We start from the raw sequence: 15,317 nt of genomic DNA on the forward strand, positions 1-15,317 counted from the left end.
ATCCAACCCGCCAATAAAAGAAAGAAGGAAACAAACAAACAAAAAAAAGGCACCCAAAAAACAAAACCAACTATATTTACATGTATACACGCCTGTAAAACATGTACATCTATATGTACATGTACTGACAGGGGCTATTAAACATACATTATGCAAGAGCTAAATTTGCCTATTGCAGGTCTTTCTTTAGGCCTGAAATGTTATCTATATTATTAATTAGACATTAATTAACTGATCCAGACCATAATCAACTCTAGATGGCATCGCTAGCCTGAGATCTTAAATGGATTGTGAGCCGATTTACTGCATAACTTTCCTTCTCGATTAAACGATTAAATGGATAATCGAGACTATGCGGTTTATCGTACTGACTTTAGTAATGATGACCGAGGCTAGGCAGAAATTGCATTCGCTTAGTTCTCGGTTCATAGTGGATCAATTTGAATGAAATTTTCAGCAAATTGCCTTTACGTTATCTAGTTTTTAATTATTATAGTGAGAACTGCCAACTCGTTATAGAATCTCCCATAATGCATCTTTAAGAGACATTATTCATTAGGCCTCACATTTTATATTAATTATTAACCAAACACTTATTAACATGACAAGACCATCATCAACTCTCGATGTCATCGGATGCTGGAGATTCCAACCAGTCCAGAACGGTTCGGTCATTTAATGATTCAATTCAAAAATGAAGATGCAAGGCCAAGCCTCGAATATACCAGTACATGGAATGATTTATATCCAATATAAAAATATATAATTCTTAATCAATTATGTTGGTGAAATACTTGAACAGTCCAAATTGGACAGTCCTTACGTAACGTCTGCTTAGTTCATTATACACGTTATTTAATTATTATTTTGTCGTTTGTGAATCAGCCATCACTAAATACTTCCGCATTGTCTTGTAGGATATGTTTTCTTTGCTCATTACATGGCGCGCAAAACCATACAATACACGACTCGTGTAATAATTATAAAATGTTGATTGTATCTTAAATATTAGATATTAGGATCCTATATTTTTACTTCAAGATAACAAAATCAATAATTATTGAAATGAACCAATATTGAATTCTAATTCTTGTTTTTAATTTCGAATGTTGTGGCTAATATTGATTTAGAGGTTTAGCCCCTTTAAATAAGCTCAAATTATGACGTAGATATCCGGTGAGTTAATGTGATAATAAAAATATAATGAAAACATATTTCAGGTTTTGTGATACATTTTACAAGTAAAATTATTACTTATCTAAGGACCGGTAGACTAATAAAATGGATACCGTTGACTTTCAAAGCTATTGGCGTGGTAGTCTGATCTATTTACTAGAAATAAAGTTGTCGCCTTTGAAAACGTGTCAAGGCCAAAAATGCCCATTTTAATAGCTCACTCGTTCGGCAATAGATAAGAAGGGGGAAATAAATGGAAGTTTAGCTTAAATGGCAAGAAAAAACAACCAACGCCCCAGTTCTCAATAAGTACTGGTTCAAAACAATCAACGCCCCAGTTCTCACTATAAGTACTAGTTCAAAACAAAACGTCTCAGCTCTCACTAAGTAATGGTTCCGGTCATTATCGGGTAACCGCCAGTGGATATATTTCGACATTCGGGACGCAATAATTGTCAAGAAAGTTCTCTCAGTAGTGCAGGACGGAGGGTCTTTCAAGGACAGCGTCTAGTCGTTAGGGTGGGACGAAAAACCGAGATCCTGTGTACACATTGGCGTGCACATAACAGAATCACTGACAGCTGGAATTCGAAACAAGAGTAAGTCATAACGCCGCCGTTTAAGCCAAAATGTCAATTGTAATATGAATGTATATAAACTGTTTTATTGTAATTTATGATCAGTTATGTTTGGCGAAATACGAGAAGAGTTCAAATTGAATGACAGTCTTTGGCGTCCGGTTACTCCAGTCTACACCGGTAGTATTCTCCTGTGGGATATGTTTAGCCCCGTTTAGCTAGTTGCTTCATTACAAATGGCGCTCGAAAGCACTCTAGCACCTGATTCGTGTGTCCATTTTAAAATTGTCATTTTGTCTTAAATATTGTATATCACATGTCATAAGCCAATCTTTTCACGGTAAGATAACAACATCAATGTTGATTTAAATTGACCAATAAGTTGTGTCGAAGACTGTGGATATATTGAGTCATAGGATTGCCTCCTTATATTTGTTGTTCGTCAGTACACCCAAGTTGAATATTGGCACTATCTATATATTAAATATGTAAGTTAAAATATTCGGTTTAACGATAAGATAGATCGGACATATCGTAGTGGTTTCATTTTATGGGTGATTTCCCGTGAAGGTTGCTTAATTAACGGTAAGATAGCGTTTATATATCGCAGTTAAATGCAAAAGCTGAACAGTCTAGCCAACTAAACAGATCATTAAATTGTTAAACAACACGGGATGTAGGCAAAAATAAATTACATCTTGGTAAATAGATCACCGCACACATTGAAGGGCGGCGTAAAGCTGGAACTCAATATTAACTAGAGATTTCGAAATTATTGGCCCATTCCAATTAATAGTGCCTCCCGATACCCAATATATAACACAATGTGAACAAATTTAAAATCAGTACACGCCGGCGTGTAATCTATGCTCTCGAGCGCCATTTGTAATGATGAGCCTTTCTGAGCGAGACTAAACGTCAGTGTGTTAGTGGAATGTCAAACCGTACTTCCGATGTAGACTGGAGTAACTAGTCGCGAGCGACTGCCATGCAATTTTGACCTCTCACTTATTTCGACCAATCTGATTAAAATACAGATAGGGTCAAAAGCCGCTAGTATAACCCTGACGCGATCTCCCAGTACAACTGGTCAGATCTTCATGGAGTGTAGGCCATCGAAAGTATAAAAAAAAAAACGAAACGAAAAATAGATCTGTATTTTACTCAGATTGTATTTCGACGAACAAAGCTGATTAGAAAATTCTTACAATAAATGTAAATCAGTTTATATACACTCTTATTACATTAAAGATACATTATGGGAGATTTACTAACGAGTTGGCAGTTCTCACTATAATAGTTAAAAACTAGATAATGTAAAGGCAATTTGCTGAAAATTTCATTCAAATTGATCCACTATGAACCGAGAACAAAGCGATTGAATTTCCGCCTAGCCTTGATCATCATTACTAAAGTCAGTACGATAAACAGCATAGTTTCGATTATCCATTTTATCGTTAAATCGTGAAGGAAAGTTATGCAGTAAATCGGCTCGCAATCCACTAAAGATCGCAGGTTAGCGATGCCATTTAGAGTTGATTATGGTCTGGATAGGTTAATTAATGTCTAATTAATAATTTAGATACCATTTCAGACGCAAAGAAAGACCTGCAATAGACAAATTTAGCTCTTGCATAATGTATATGTTTAATATGTCATTGTGCTCTTTGACCCATTTTCGTCCATTATAGGTTCCAAAGTATGGAGATTTTGCTCCTTTAATCTGATCTACCGCAGATTAAAGCTGAATGATAACAGTTTTTTGGGCTATTTTAAGTGCCTTAAATAAATTGAAACGTATAAAGAAAATGAACAAAAAATGACCTTGTCTTTCAACAGGCCATTATTTGATATTATATATCACTTACTGTCGACTGATTTTCTGCGTGGATAAATGTATTATAAACTCTACAGTCAATTCATTTTCCTGGCTTCAATAACCGTAGAAAAACTCTTAATTTACATAACCTCAGACAAGAATAGTTTAAGCTTGAAAGTGTACACCTATATATGCCAGATTATATATATTATGAAACGAAATAAAGTGCAATGCGGAAGGTGTGCGGTATGATGTCGTTTAATTCCTTTGTTGTATATTACTGCGTCGTATCATTTCATTTTTAAAATCTGCATTTTAGTCTATGGTATGAAAGTCTGTCGCTGTATTTATGTTTATGGTATGAAAGTCAGTAGTTGTATTTTAGTTTATGGTATGAAAGTCTTTATCTGTATTTTAGTTTATGGTATAAAATTCTCTATCTGTATTTTAGTTTATGGTATGAAAGTCTCTATCTGTATTTTAGTTTATGGTATGAAAGTGTCTATCTGTATTTTAGCTTATGGTATAAAAGTCTCTATCTGTATTTTAGTTTATGGTATAAAAGTCTCTATCTGTATTTTAGTTTATGGTATGAAAGTCTCTATCTGTATTTTAGTTTATGGTATGAAAGTGTCTATCTGTATTTTAGCTTATGGTATAAAAGTCTCTATCTGTATTTTAGTTTATGGTATGAAAGTGTCTATCTGTATTTTAGTTTATGGTATAAAAGTCTCTATCTGTATTTTAGTTTATGGTATGAAAGTGTCTATCGGTATTTTGTTTATGGCATGAAAGTGTCTATCGGTATTTTAGTTTATGGTATGAAAATGTCTATCTGTATTTTTGTTATGGTATAAAAGTCTATATCTGTATTTTAGTTTATGGTATAAAAGTCTGTATCTGTATGAGAGTCTGTATCTGTATTTTAGTTTATGGTATGAAGGTCTTTACCTATATTTTAGTTTATGGTATAAAAGTGTCTATCTGTATTTTAGTTTATGGTATGAAAGTCTCTATCGGTATTTTTGTTAATGGCATGAAAGTGTGTATCTGTAAATTATAAAAGTCTATATCTGTCTTTTCTGAAAGTCTATATCTGTCTTTTAGTCTTGAATTGGGGATCACGTGGCTAAGTGGGTAAGACGCTAGCTCGCTAGCCTGGAGATCGGGTGTTCGATCCCTGCATTGGCCAAGAAAGTTCATCCAGATTTTCCGGCGTGGTTCTCCCTTGTCAGTGATGCAGGACGGAGGGGCTGACAAGGAAAGCTGTCTAGTCGTTCGGATGGGACGAAAAACCGAGGTTCCGTGTACACATTGGCGTGCACGTAAAAGATCCCTTGGCAGTTGGAATTCGATATAAGAGAAGGCCGTAGTGCCGCTGTCCGGGCAAAATTTCCCTCATAGCACACTGTATGGCGTATGCCCGTCTTCATTAGCCCAGGTTAGGAGCAGAACAGTAGGACGTTAAACTCCATTTCATTTCATAGTCTTGAATTGTTTTAATATACTACCCCACAATCTGTTATACAACACTGTACATGGCTTTGTGTTCAATACTGTACAAATTGCTAACTCTTTACGGTACACATGATACCACTCTTCATTGGGTTGCAGTTATAATGCAAATTCTATTATTCCGATTAACTCACCGTGTTTTAAGCAACTGAAAAACATTTGAGATTTGAAGGGGGGGGAAAGCATTTACCTTCCCATTCACAACTTTATGAACAAGACTTCTTGTCGCTATTATTACCCGTCTTCATTAGTCCTGTTTCTGTACAAGCGTAGGACGTTAAACCTCATTTCAATTCTTTCCGCTATTACAGCAAAATGCTAAATGTGTAATGATGTCGTTAACCACCTTTAATCTAGTGTCTTATAGGGTACTAATTTCCATAGAAGTCCATTAAAATTAACAGCTAAACCTGAGGAAGTAGTTAAATAAGATTAGAAAAGCCCACGCAAGGTTATTTACCCCATCCCCTCCGTACATTGGTATAATAATGACCACCATTGTCTCTATTCCGTAAACGGCGTTAATATTTTTCTCTAAATGTCTTAATTGAAATTTGTTAAAGATAGACACGCAAAGCGTAGGCAAACCTGGATGTTATCAGTCCCACAATATTATGAGCCGATCTGACTGAATATTCATTCAGTTCGGTATTATATTGAATTAATTTAAGTAAAACTTTAATAAGTGCATATTGAACGAATTTGATTAAACTCTAACGAAATAGAATATTCTATTGATTCTGATGAATACTAAATTGATGAAATTAAATATTTAGTTGATTATATCCAATTATTTGGTACATTACATCACCAATCGGGTACATTGAATATTCAAATGGTTACACTGAGCATGTCACTGAGTGCATTAAATATTGAATTGATTACAATGAATATTGAATTGATTACAATGAATATTCAATTGAATACATTATATATTCAATTAAGTATATTGAATATTAATTAAAGTATATTAAATATGCACTGAATATGCACCTAATTAAATTAAGCTAAGTATTTAATTAATTAAATTAAACACATTCAATGCTCTAATTTGAATATTCAGTGTTGCCTTTTGATTTGTGTTTCGTGCTCTAATCTTGGCTTAACTAAATACACGTGGAATCAAATTGAATAACGAACTAAATTCGTTTAAATTCGATTTATTCACCTTTCAAGAAGACACCTTCATTTGTATTTAAGATTGAAGGTCGTTTATTTTTATGTACTGCAACTTAAGAATGGGTTCCACGAGTCATTTCATAGAACGGTTCAATAAAGGAAGGAAGACAGCAGGCGTTTAATTCATCACGTTATATAGAATAACACACGATAGCTTATCGTCATTACTAAATTTATTTTACTTCACGCGTTTACTTTGCTAAATGCTTTAATAACAATTCTGTTCATTCGCTTAAAATTGTTGGCATACTCAGTGCAAAAGTTTGCATCAAGTGAAGGAATTCCAATGTAAAAGAGTTTATTTTTTATGGGTTCTTAATACGTCATTATGACGGGGTGGTTTCCTCAAATTTCGATAGCAATCTAATAAATTAAGAGTAGAAAATCAAAACCAAAATTTTTTATCCTGTGGATTTTTTTCCAAATCGTGCATGAATAACTTAAAGAGATATAAGAAACCCAATCATGTTGGGATTTCTCTTATAGACCTACATCAATTAGGACCGTGGAATCGGTTGACCTCCCCCCCCCCCCAAAACCGGTCCGCTCCCCACCCCCGGATATCCTAATGAATAAGAGAATTATTTGTAGGGTTGTCGGGAAGTTGGATACAGGTGTTAACTAAACCCTGTCCATTTCCGTACAAAATAACAGCCGAGATATACAAAAACGAGATTTGTGACACTAAGTGGTGGGGGTGTAGGTGGGATGAGGGGGTGGGGGTGGAGGTGTGACCAGGGGCGGATTGGGGCCGGGGACCGGCCCGGGCTCCCGTGTCGGAGCGGCCCCTTTTACTGACCGAGGAGCCCGGACGGGGGGTCCGGGCTGAGACAATACTTAGCTATACACAAACAGCCTCTGAAGACCGTGATGCCTGCATGGGGACGGGGACTGAGATAAAGTTCTTTCGCTGGGCCAAGGCCGTATAACAGGTGGCCTTGACGGAGTGGGAGCGGACATGCATAGGCGTACGGGACACAATTCATTTTTGAATTTTTGGAAATGGGAGGCCATTTCCCGCAATTTGAGACCATTCCCGACATCCCAATTCTGTAATTTCATCTCTGAAAATAACGAGTTAACACAAATGTCAAGGAATGTTTAACACCAGCCTCCGGAAATCGTCTCGCACTCATATTCAGCCAGAAGACCAGCTATCCTCAAATTTAGCTGAGGCCTTAATTGAATTTTTTGGGGAGTTACCAACCATCGGCAGACGTTTCTGGCGTATCCCCACAAACAGGGTGCAGGTGACTTAATAATTAGTAAATTTGCGGGCGTTAGTGTCTGTTGGATCCGATGAACTTTTTCGGATGAAATTCGGAATCCCCATTGCAGGATTCCGAATTCCGGCCCACACCCAGCATACCCGGCCCAGAAAGTCCGTTATTCCAGCCCATTCCAGACTCCGGGGCCCGTTAAAGCCACCGGCCACATACAACATGATCATCATCGCTCCATGGCCGGTCCAATCCCACCCCCCCATATAATGTTCAGCAGAAAAAGTTTTTTTTAGACGAATTGGACAAAATTATTGTTTTTTTCATTTTTTGGCCGACCGCCCCTGGGTGTGACGAGGGTCATGTATAAAACGTTACCGAAGCTCCATAATCGAAATAAACCAAAATGAATCGAAATTAAAATAATAATTATCGATGAATTGGTGTTAACTTTTAAAAACAGATTTATCATATCTCCTGGTTGTAGACAGACGCACCTCTTTGACAACATGGAGACTATTCATGGGTGAAAGAGCATGTGTGTGTATGTGGGGTGGGGTAGTGCATGGTTATTTAAGATATGATGAGTTGAAATAATAGCAGAACAGTAAAAAAATAAACGACCGGTCTCTGTGGGGAGGTAAAACCGCAACAGTACGTTCTGTGTCCTAAGACCAAAACGCCGAGGCGAAATACGTTGAAATTATATTACTGCAGGTGACTTTAAAATAAGAATGCAGACCCCTTGATTGTCGTGTGGATATTTGGACCTTATTTTTAATAATACGATATGCTACTCTACGACTGGACACACATTGAAGTCATCATACATTAGTAATATAGGTCAACATGATTTTAACATACTATAGGCCTACAATAATAAATATTCTTCTGTTGTTTATTTTATATATCAACATCTCTTTGATCAACAGTTTAAAAAGATGTGATGACGACTGAAACGAGATTTGTGTACGTTTACCCTCCATTATTATATATTTTCATATGGTTTGTATTTTAACTTTCTGTGTGGCGGCCATTTTAATCCGTATTTAATAAATTTGTTTAAAACGAAATAGAAAAATATCCCACCTTATTAAATAGACCACACATTGGATGGGTTGTAAACTGATTGAAAGGGGGAGTGAGAAAATAGCTTCTGAGTGGCATAGGATAGGAGACGGGGTTGGGCGTGGATGTGAGGGTCTCTAGTGGTTTGGTTTGGATGAACAACCGTGCACGTAAAAGACCCCTTGGCAGTTGGAATTCAATGAAGAGTAAGCATTATCCCGGTTGGTGCAGAAGAATATATCTGGATGAAATATGCATATTTGCTCATTGTTTGGTGGGCATTAAGAATTATGGTATATTATTCATAGTATATAATTCATAGTATATAATTCATGGTATATAATTAATAGTATTTAATTCATGGTACATAATTCATGGTATATAATTCATAGTATATAATTCATAGTATTTAATTCATGGTATATAATTAATAGTATTTAATTCATGGTATATAATTCATAGTACATAATTCATGGTATATAATTCATAGTATATAATTCATAGTATTTAATTCATGGTATATAATTCATAGTTTTTAATTCATGGTATATAATTCATAGTACATAATTCATGGTATATAATTCACAGTATATAATTCATTGGCCGAGAAGTTCATCGGGATTTTCCCGCGTGGTTCCTCCTTGTCAGTGGTACAAGACCAAGGGCCTGGCAAGTGACAACTTATAGTCGTTCGGATTGGACCAAAACCCGAGGGCCCGTGTACACATTGGCTTGTGCATTAAAGATCCCCTGGCAGTTGGAATTCGATATAAGAGTAGGACGTAGCGCGCGGTCCGGGAAAAATTCCCCTCATAGCACACTGCATGTCGTATGCCCGTCTTCATTAGCCCAGTCGGAGCAGAACAGTAGGATGTTGAACCCTATTTCATTTCATTTCAGAAATCGTTTGTTTTAATATCCTATTTCCGTTAAAATTTTATTAATGACCAAATTGCTTTTACTGTTAATTTAAAATTATCTTAATCTACCGGTGGTTAATTTGTTTACATAGACACACAGTGGAAATGAATGAAATAACTTTTACTGATCTAATAATTTTCGGTTCCTCCATTAATCTGGCTTCAACCGCTGCGATTATGCAGTGAGCCTCATCACGGATTTTGTCGTATTAATAAATTATGGAATGATACATCCGACAAAAATATCATTATACGATTATAACAAATACATGTATGTATAGATAATACGATAGTTTGTACTGATAAAGCAGGTTTATTCTTCCTCGAGGTAACGCGAGTTTACCTAATTCCACCCAGACAGTGGCGGATTAAGCTCCACCAAGGCCTGAGACGGCAGTTGCTGGAGGGCCTATTTAGTTCTTAAATAGGGCCTATTTAAAATGGCGTGGGCCTAATTAATTTCGTGTCAGGGCCTATGTTGATTCCCGTTGGGCCTAAACCCAACACCCCTAACATTCATTGTCTATGCGTTTTTAATCGTATCAGACAAGTCTAAAAATTTTTTTTTTACAAAATCTTTGGGCCTGAGGCTGCAGCCTCATCAGCCTCACTGATAATCCGCTACTGCACCCAGATGATTTTCAGTTGTCTGAAAAATATAGGAGGTAAAGCACCCTATTCAGCTGAAAATTAAATAGGCTCTTTTCAAGAGTAATGAATTATAATTTATCTTCTGGAATCATTAGCTTAGAACAGCAATAATTTAATAGCCTTATCTTCTCTTCAATAGTATGTTAATAAAGGCGAATGGGGTGGGGTGAACATAAACAATGGAACTCGGTTGATTGATGGGAATTACCAATACTAAACTACATTTAGAAAACACCTCTTCAAGATGTGTTAGAAAACACGTCATCAAGTTGTGTGAGAAAACACGTCATCAAGTTGTGTGAGAAAACACGTCATCAAGTTGTGTGATAAAACACGTCATCAAGATGTGCCTATCATTAATTTCATTAGAATCTATTTGACTCCCAAATCTACTAGAGAGCGGTGGTGGCGGGGGGGGGGGGGGGCGATCGTAACATTCACTCGACACAAACTGGAACATTTCGGGACTTAACCCATGTACTTCAATAATTCGCTTGCGCGTCTACGCAGGACCCGGAGAAACCCACGAGGTTGGACAGGCGACCCTACTCACGTACAGGTTGGGAATTGAAATGACATACCCCCCAACCCCTCTGTCCGAAAAATTGGGATTAGTGATTTTAATTCAGACTACATCATGCCATAAAATATTGTATAATTAAGTCTCACCAACAAAATAATCAGGTCATTTTGAGACTAACAGATGACTTCGTATACTCTTATTTGCATCGTCCAACCTCGTGGTTTTTCTCCGAGTCCTCCGGTTTCCTCCCACTGCTAAAGACACCTACGCGCAAGCGAATTATTGAAATAAAATTGAACCATGTGTTAGTCCCGAAATGACATAGTTTGTGTCGAGTGGACGTTAAACCCCATTTCTCTCTCTCTCTTATTTGTATTCAAACTGCAAAGGAATCTTTTACACGTGACTATGGTTACGTATATGATCTGAGGGACACGTTGCATGTCATCACTGCATGCGATGCACCTGACAAGTAGGAAACTAGCTTGGTGCAATTTCCAAAGTTTTTCTCCGCCCAACTGACAGGGACAGTGGGCCAGGACCGTGTCTAATCGTTTGGATATGACGAAAAACCGAGGTGTCGTGCACACATTGGCGTGCACGTAAAAAGAACCCTTGACAGTAGGAATGAATACGTAATAAGGGTAGGCAAAATTTCCCTCTTAACACACTGTATGACGCAAGTCTTCCTTAACGCAGTCAGTGCAGAAAGGTAGCGCGTTAAACCCCATTTCATTCCATTTGTTGATGTGTGATACTACGCACCCATTACGACCTTTTCAATTATCCAATTCATAAAATCAACTGTGTCAAATAGATAAATAATAATAAAAATTAAACAACCTATAATATTACACAATAACAACGTTTTCTTTATATATACAATATACAATAGTTTTTATTAATGTAGCCTAAAGATAAATCTGTCAAATTTATCATCACAATATGCACAGTGTTGGAGTTAATAAAATAATCTATATTCTATGTCATCTTTAAAAAAAAACTACAGAAAGCATGTACACTATAGTGATGTCATTTTCTCGTTTCAGAACGAATTATTACAGACCATAAAAAACTACCCCTCGTAAATACAGATTCAACCGTGCATGAAAACTGCCGCGATAATTCATACGTATTGTTTAATTTTTTAACAAATTTTATATCCCAATACTTAAATCATAAACATGTCTTTCAGAAAAATTAATAAAAATTATGAGAAGTCATTATTACGAAAAGAACGGGACGAAAATGCTCCATTCACTATCGGCGAACCTTCCGCCTATGCGTATAGTCAAGAAGTAAGTGAAGAAGTAGTGGGCCGATATGGTGCATCCGATTCGCCGTCTCAACCGTCGTCTGCTTCTGATCTACCTACAAACGTGAAGTATGACACTTCTGGTCCAGATGAAAATAAGACTTGCAGCGACTCACAAGCAACAAGTCGCTTCTCACCATCTAAACAAACGAATATGTCACAAAATAAGACGCTGTTGGACAAAGAGAAGAACTATTTAGCTAATAATGAGGATATACACCAAACAATACAGAGTGATGGCGAACCCGCCCGAGAAACCTGGGGCAAGAAAATTGAGTTTTTGTTGGCTATTATTGGATTTGCTATAGATCTTGGCAATGTTTGGAGATTTCCTTTTATTTGTTTTAAGAATGGAGGGGGTAAGTACGGTTTAATATATTTTTACACCTTTTAGGTAACTTCATAATCCTCGGCTTTGTATTATTATCTAGTTTCGTTTCACAAAGAGATTATATTATGTCAAGTTGATCTCTGGGGGTTATCTAAGAATTACTATTACTCAGGTAATATGACTTAATAGCAAATCTTCTTTAATACCCGCATACTTTATCTCGTATTATCTATCACCGTAGTGCATGTTACGTGCTACTTTCAAACATCTTAAGAAACAATTACGTAGTTTTTCTTAACCCTTCAAACTTTGCAAGATTAACTGTTTTGCAGTATGTGGTACATGTCTAATAGGGCCATTATAAATTAGCGATAACGGTTGACTCTTCTTTTAAACGGATATCTAACCACAACTAAAAGAATGCAAATGACTAGTATATTTTGTGAGAAGAAGAAAGAGTACCTAAGGTTATTGCATCTTTAATTATATGTTTCGATACAGTACTAGGGCAATATATTAAATATTTACCTCAAATTTCAAACTATATGTATTATGTGTATATTTGGGGTTGCCGAATGGTTTACGCTTTATATCATAAGGTCTGTTATTGAGTCAAGTGACGTGACAAGGAACAGGGAATACGGTCACCTGTCCAACCTCGTATCCGTATTAAGTTTTCAAATATTGGCCGTGAAAGACAAAAATTCCAGAAGTTTTAAAAAAATTCGGGATTATTATTTTTTTTATACTTTTTTAGAACTGTATAGAGAACAAATTGCCGATCTAAAAATACTAGATGTTATCATTTTATTGGTGACGAACATTTTCTTTTAAACAAATCCCATGCATTTTAGAGACAAGAAAGGGGGTGGGTGGATGAAAGGGATTCAAGGAAGAACGAGATAATTTGAATAAACCGGAAACCGGAGGTCCGGGAGAAAACTCACGAGGTTGGACAGGCGACCCTACTCCTTGTCACGTACAACCGGGGATTCGAAACCACGCCAGTTGACTCAATGACAGGCCTTGTGATACAGCGCGCACGTGCTAACCATTCGGCCCCCCACCCCCCTAAAAAAAGACGAAAATTGACACCCTTAAACCACTTCAATACATCTTTACGCAATCGGATTTTTAGTAAAAAGTATATTGGAAAGGTTTCAAAATAAAAGTAGGGGGAAAGTGGGGTGAAATGGCCCCGCCTTAACTTTGTCAGTCAACATATTATCTTGAACCAAGATACTCGGCTTTAAATCTAGGAGAGAGATGGAATCTGATTTTCCGCGTATATTCAATTATATATATATATATGGATATGCTGCCAAAGACAGTGTCTAATCATTTTGATGGGATAGAAACCGAAGTCTAGTTTACACATTGGCACGTATAGAAACCTTAACTTAGAAATAAGATTAGGCCGTAGTGCTGCTGTACGGGCAAAATTTATCTCATTGTAGAACAGCAAGACGTTAAACGCCATTTAATTTCATTTCTTCCCTGTTTAAATTGATATGGACGAGGATGCTGATATAGGTGGAAATTGTTAGAATACCGGATATGTCTGTCTAGTGATAAAATCCTGTGTATGATATATAGTCAAGTATATATTATTAGATATATATATATCTAATCTATCAAGCGTGGATTTACGTGCACATCAATATGTACACGGGATCTCGGGTTTTTCTCCCATCCGAACGACTATTCGTTGTCCCTTGCCAAGTCCTCTGTTCTGCACCACTAACAAGGGGGTGACCACTTCAGAAAATCCCGATTAACTTTCTTGGTCAACACAGGGATCGAAAACGGGACCACACCTGGTTAGCGAGGCAATGTTTTACTCACCGAGCCACCGTGGTTCCCACTAATTAGGGGGTCTCTGGTTCGATCCCAGTATACGTTGCCGTGCACGTAAAAGAACCCTTGTTAGTTGGAATTCGTCTGTAGGGAATTGTCCGGGAAAAATTTCTCTCATAGTGCACATCATAATAGCTATACCCTTTTACATTCGCCCGGTTAGTGCAGAAAAGTAGGACGTTAAACTCCATTGCATTTCATTCATAATCACTATTTAACTGCCCGCGCTTTCTGAAATACCTGACAAAACACGGAAATTGTGAGCAATAACTAAAGTGAAATGAAATGAAATCCAATCCGGTATAGATACGCGTGTATAGGTGTTGTAGACATATGTCAACATACGACAATAATTACTTATATCTAAACCCGTTACATATATTCTACCGATAAAACAAAACTATTAATGTCAATATACATGTCTACGTGCACAGTTTTAATATCACCCCAGGTCATTTAAATGGTTGTTCGGTGCATTCATAAAAATATTCATACTATTAAGGACATTTAGAACGCACCGAATGTTTGGTCAAATCTAGTAGGACCCGTAGAGCGACAGTTTTAATGCATTATAGTCAACTTTAAGCGTAACTTCTAAATGTCAAGTAGGAATAATACTACCTTCTAAATCAACTTAGGAGCGGGGGTCCAATAGTTAATGTCACTTACATACGATAAATATTAAAAACTTTACTTGTTGTTTTAACCACTAATACGTAGTTGAATCAACGCCAAATTATGCTAATGGTGCTTGATAACGGTAAGAGGATATTTGTCGAAACGTCGTGCTTTTAGAATAAATTACTAGTGATTGTTTCCCATAAAAATTGTGTTCTGGTAATTATCAGCTACACATTAACCCCCCTCCCCCTCCCCCTAAAAAAACCCAACAAAAACAAACCAAAAAACCAAAAAAAAACCCCAAAACAAACAAACCAAACTCGGACATATCTAGAACCCCAACGTTAAAACGTCATTTCAAGATGGGATGCATCATAACAATGTCCAACAAGGTTTCAACCATACGAAACTTATGCCGACTGTCTGCAATTAGTTTCTCTTTCGAACAGACTCCAAGCTGGATGACCGACATTTTTATTCCTACATCGACGATTTTAGTCGAAATCTGTATAAGTATACTTCTAGCATTTTGTGAAGTATTTAT

The 15,317-nt window shown here is 36.7% G+C and overlaps 1 protein-coding gene across 1 annotated transcript in view; it reads left to right on the forward strand.

Moving 5' to 3' along the window:
- Positions 1-15,317, forward strand: part of LOC126824231 (sodium-dependent serotonin transporter) — a 56,313-nt gene that overhangs the window by 1,119 nt on the left and 39,877 nt on the right. The window contains exon 2 of the mRNA XM_050553422.1: positions 11,699-12,323. Coding sequence (XP_050409379.1) covers positions 11,834-12,323 — 490 coding nt within the window. The 5' untranslated portion in view covers positions 11,699-11,833. The remainder of the gene's footprint in view (positions 1-11,698; positions 12,324-15,317) is intronic.

The sequence above is a fragment of the Patella vulgata genome, chromosome 6 (genome assembly GCF_932274485.2).
Source record: "Patella vulgata chromosome 6, xgPatVulg1.2, whole genome shotgun sequence".
In the NCBI taxonomy this organism is placed as follows: domain Eukaryota; kingdom Metazoa; phylum Mollusca; class Gastropoda; family Patellidae; genus Patella; species Patella vulgata.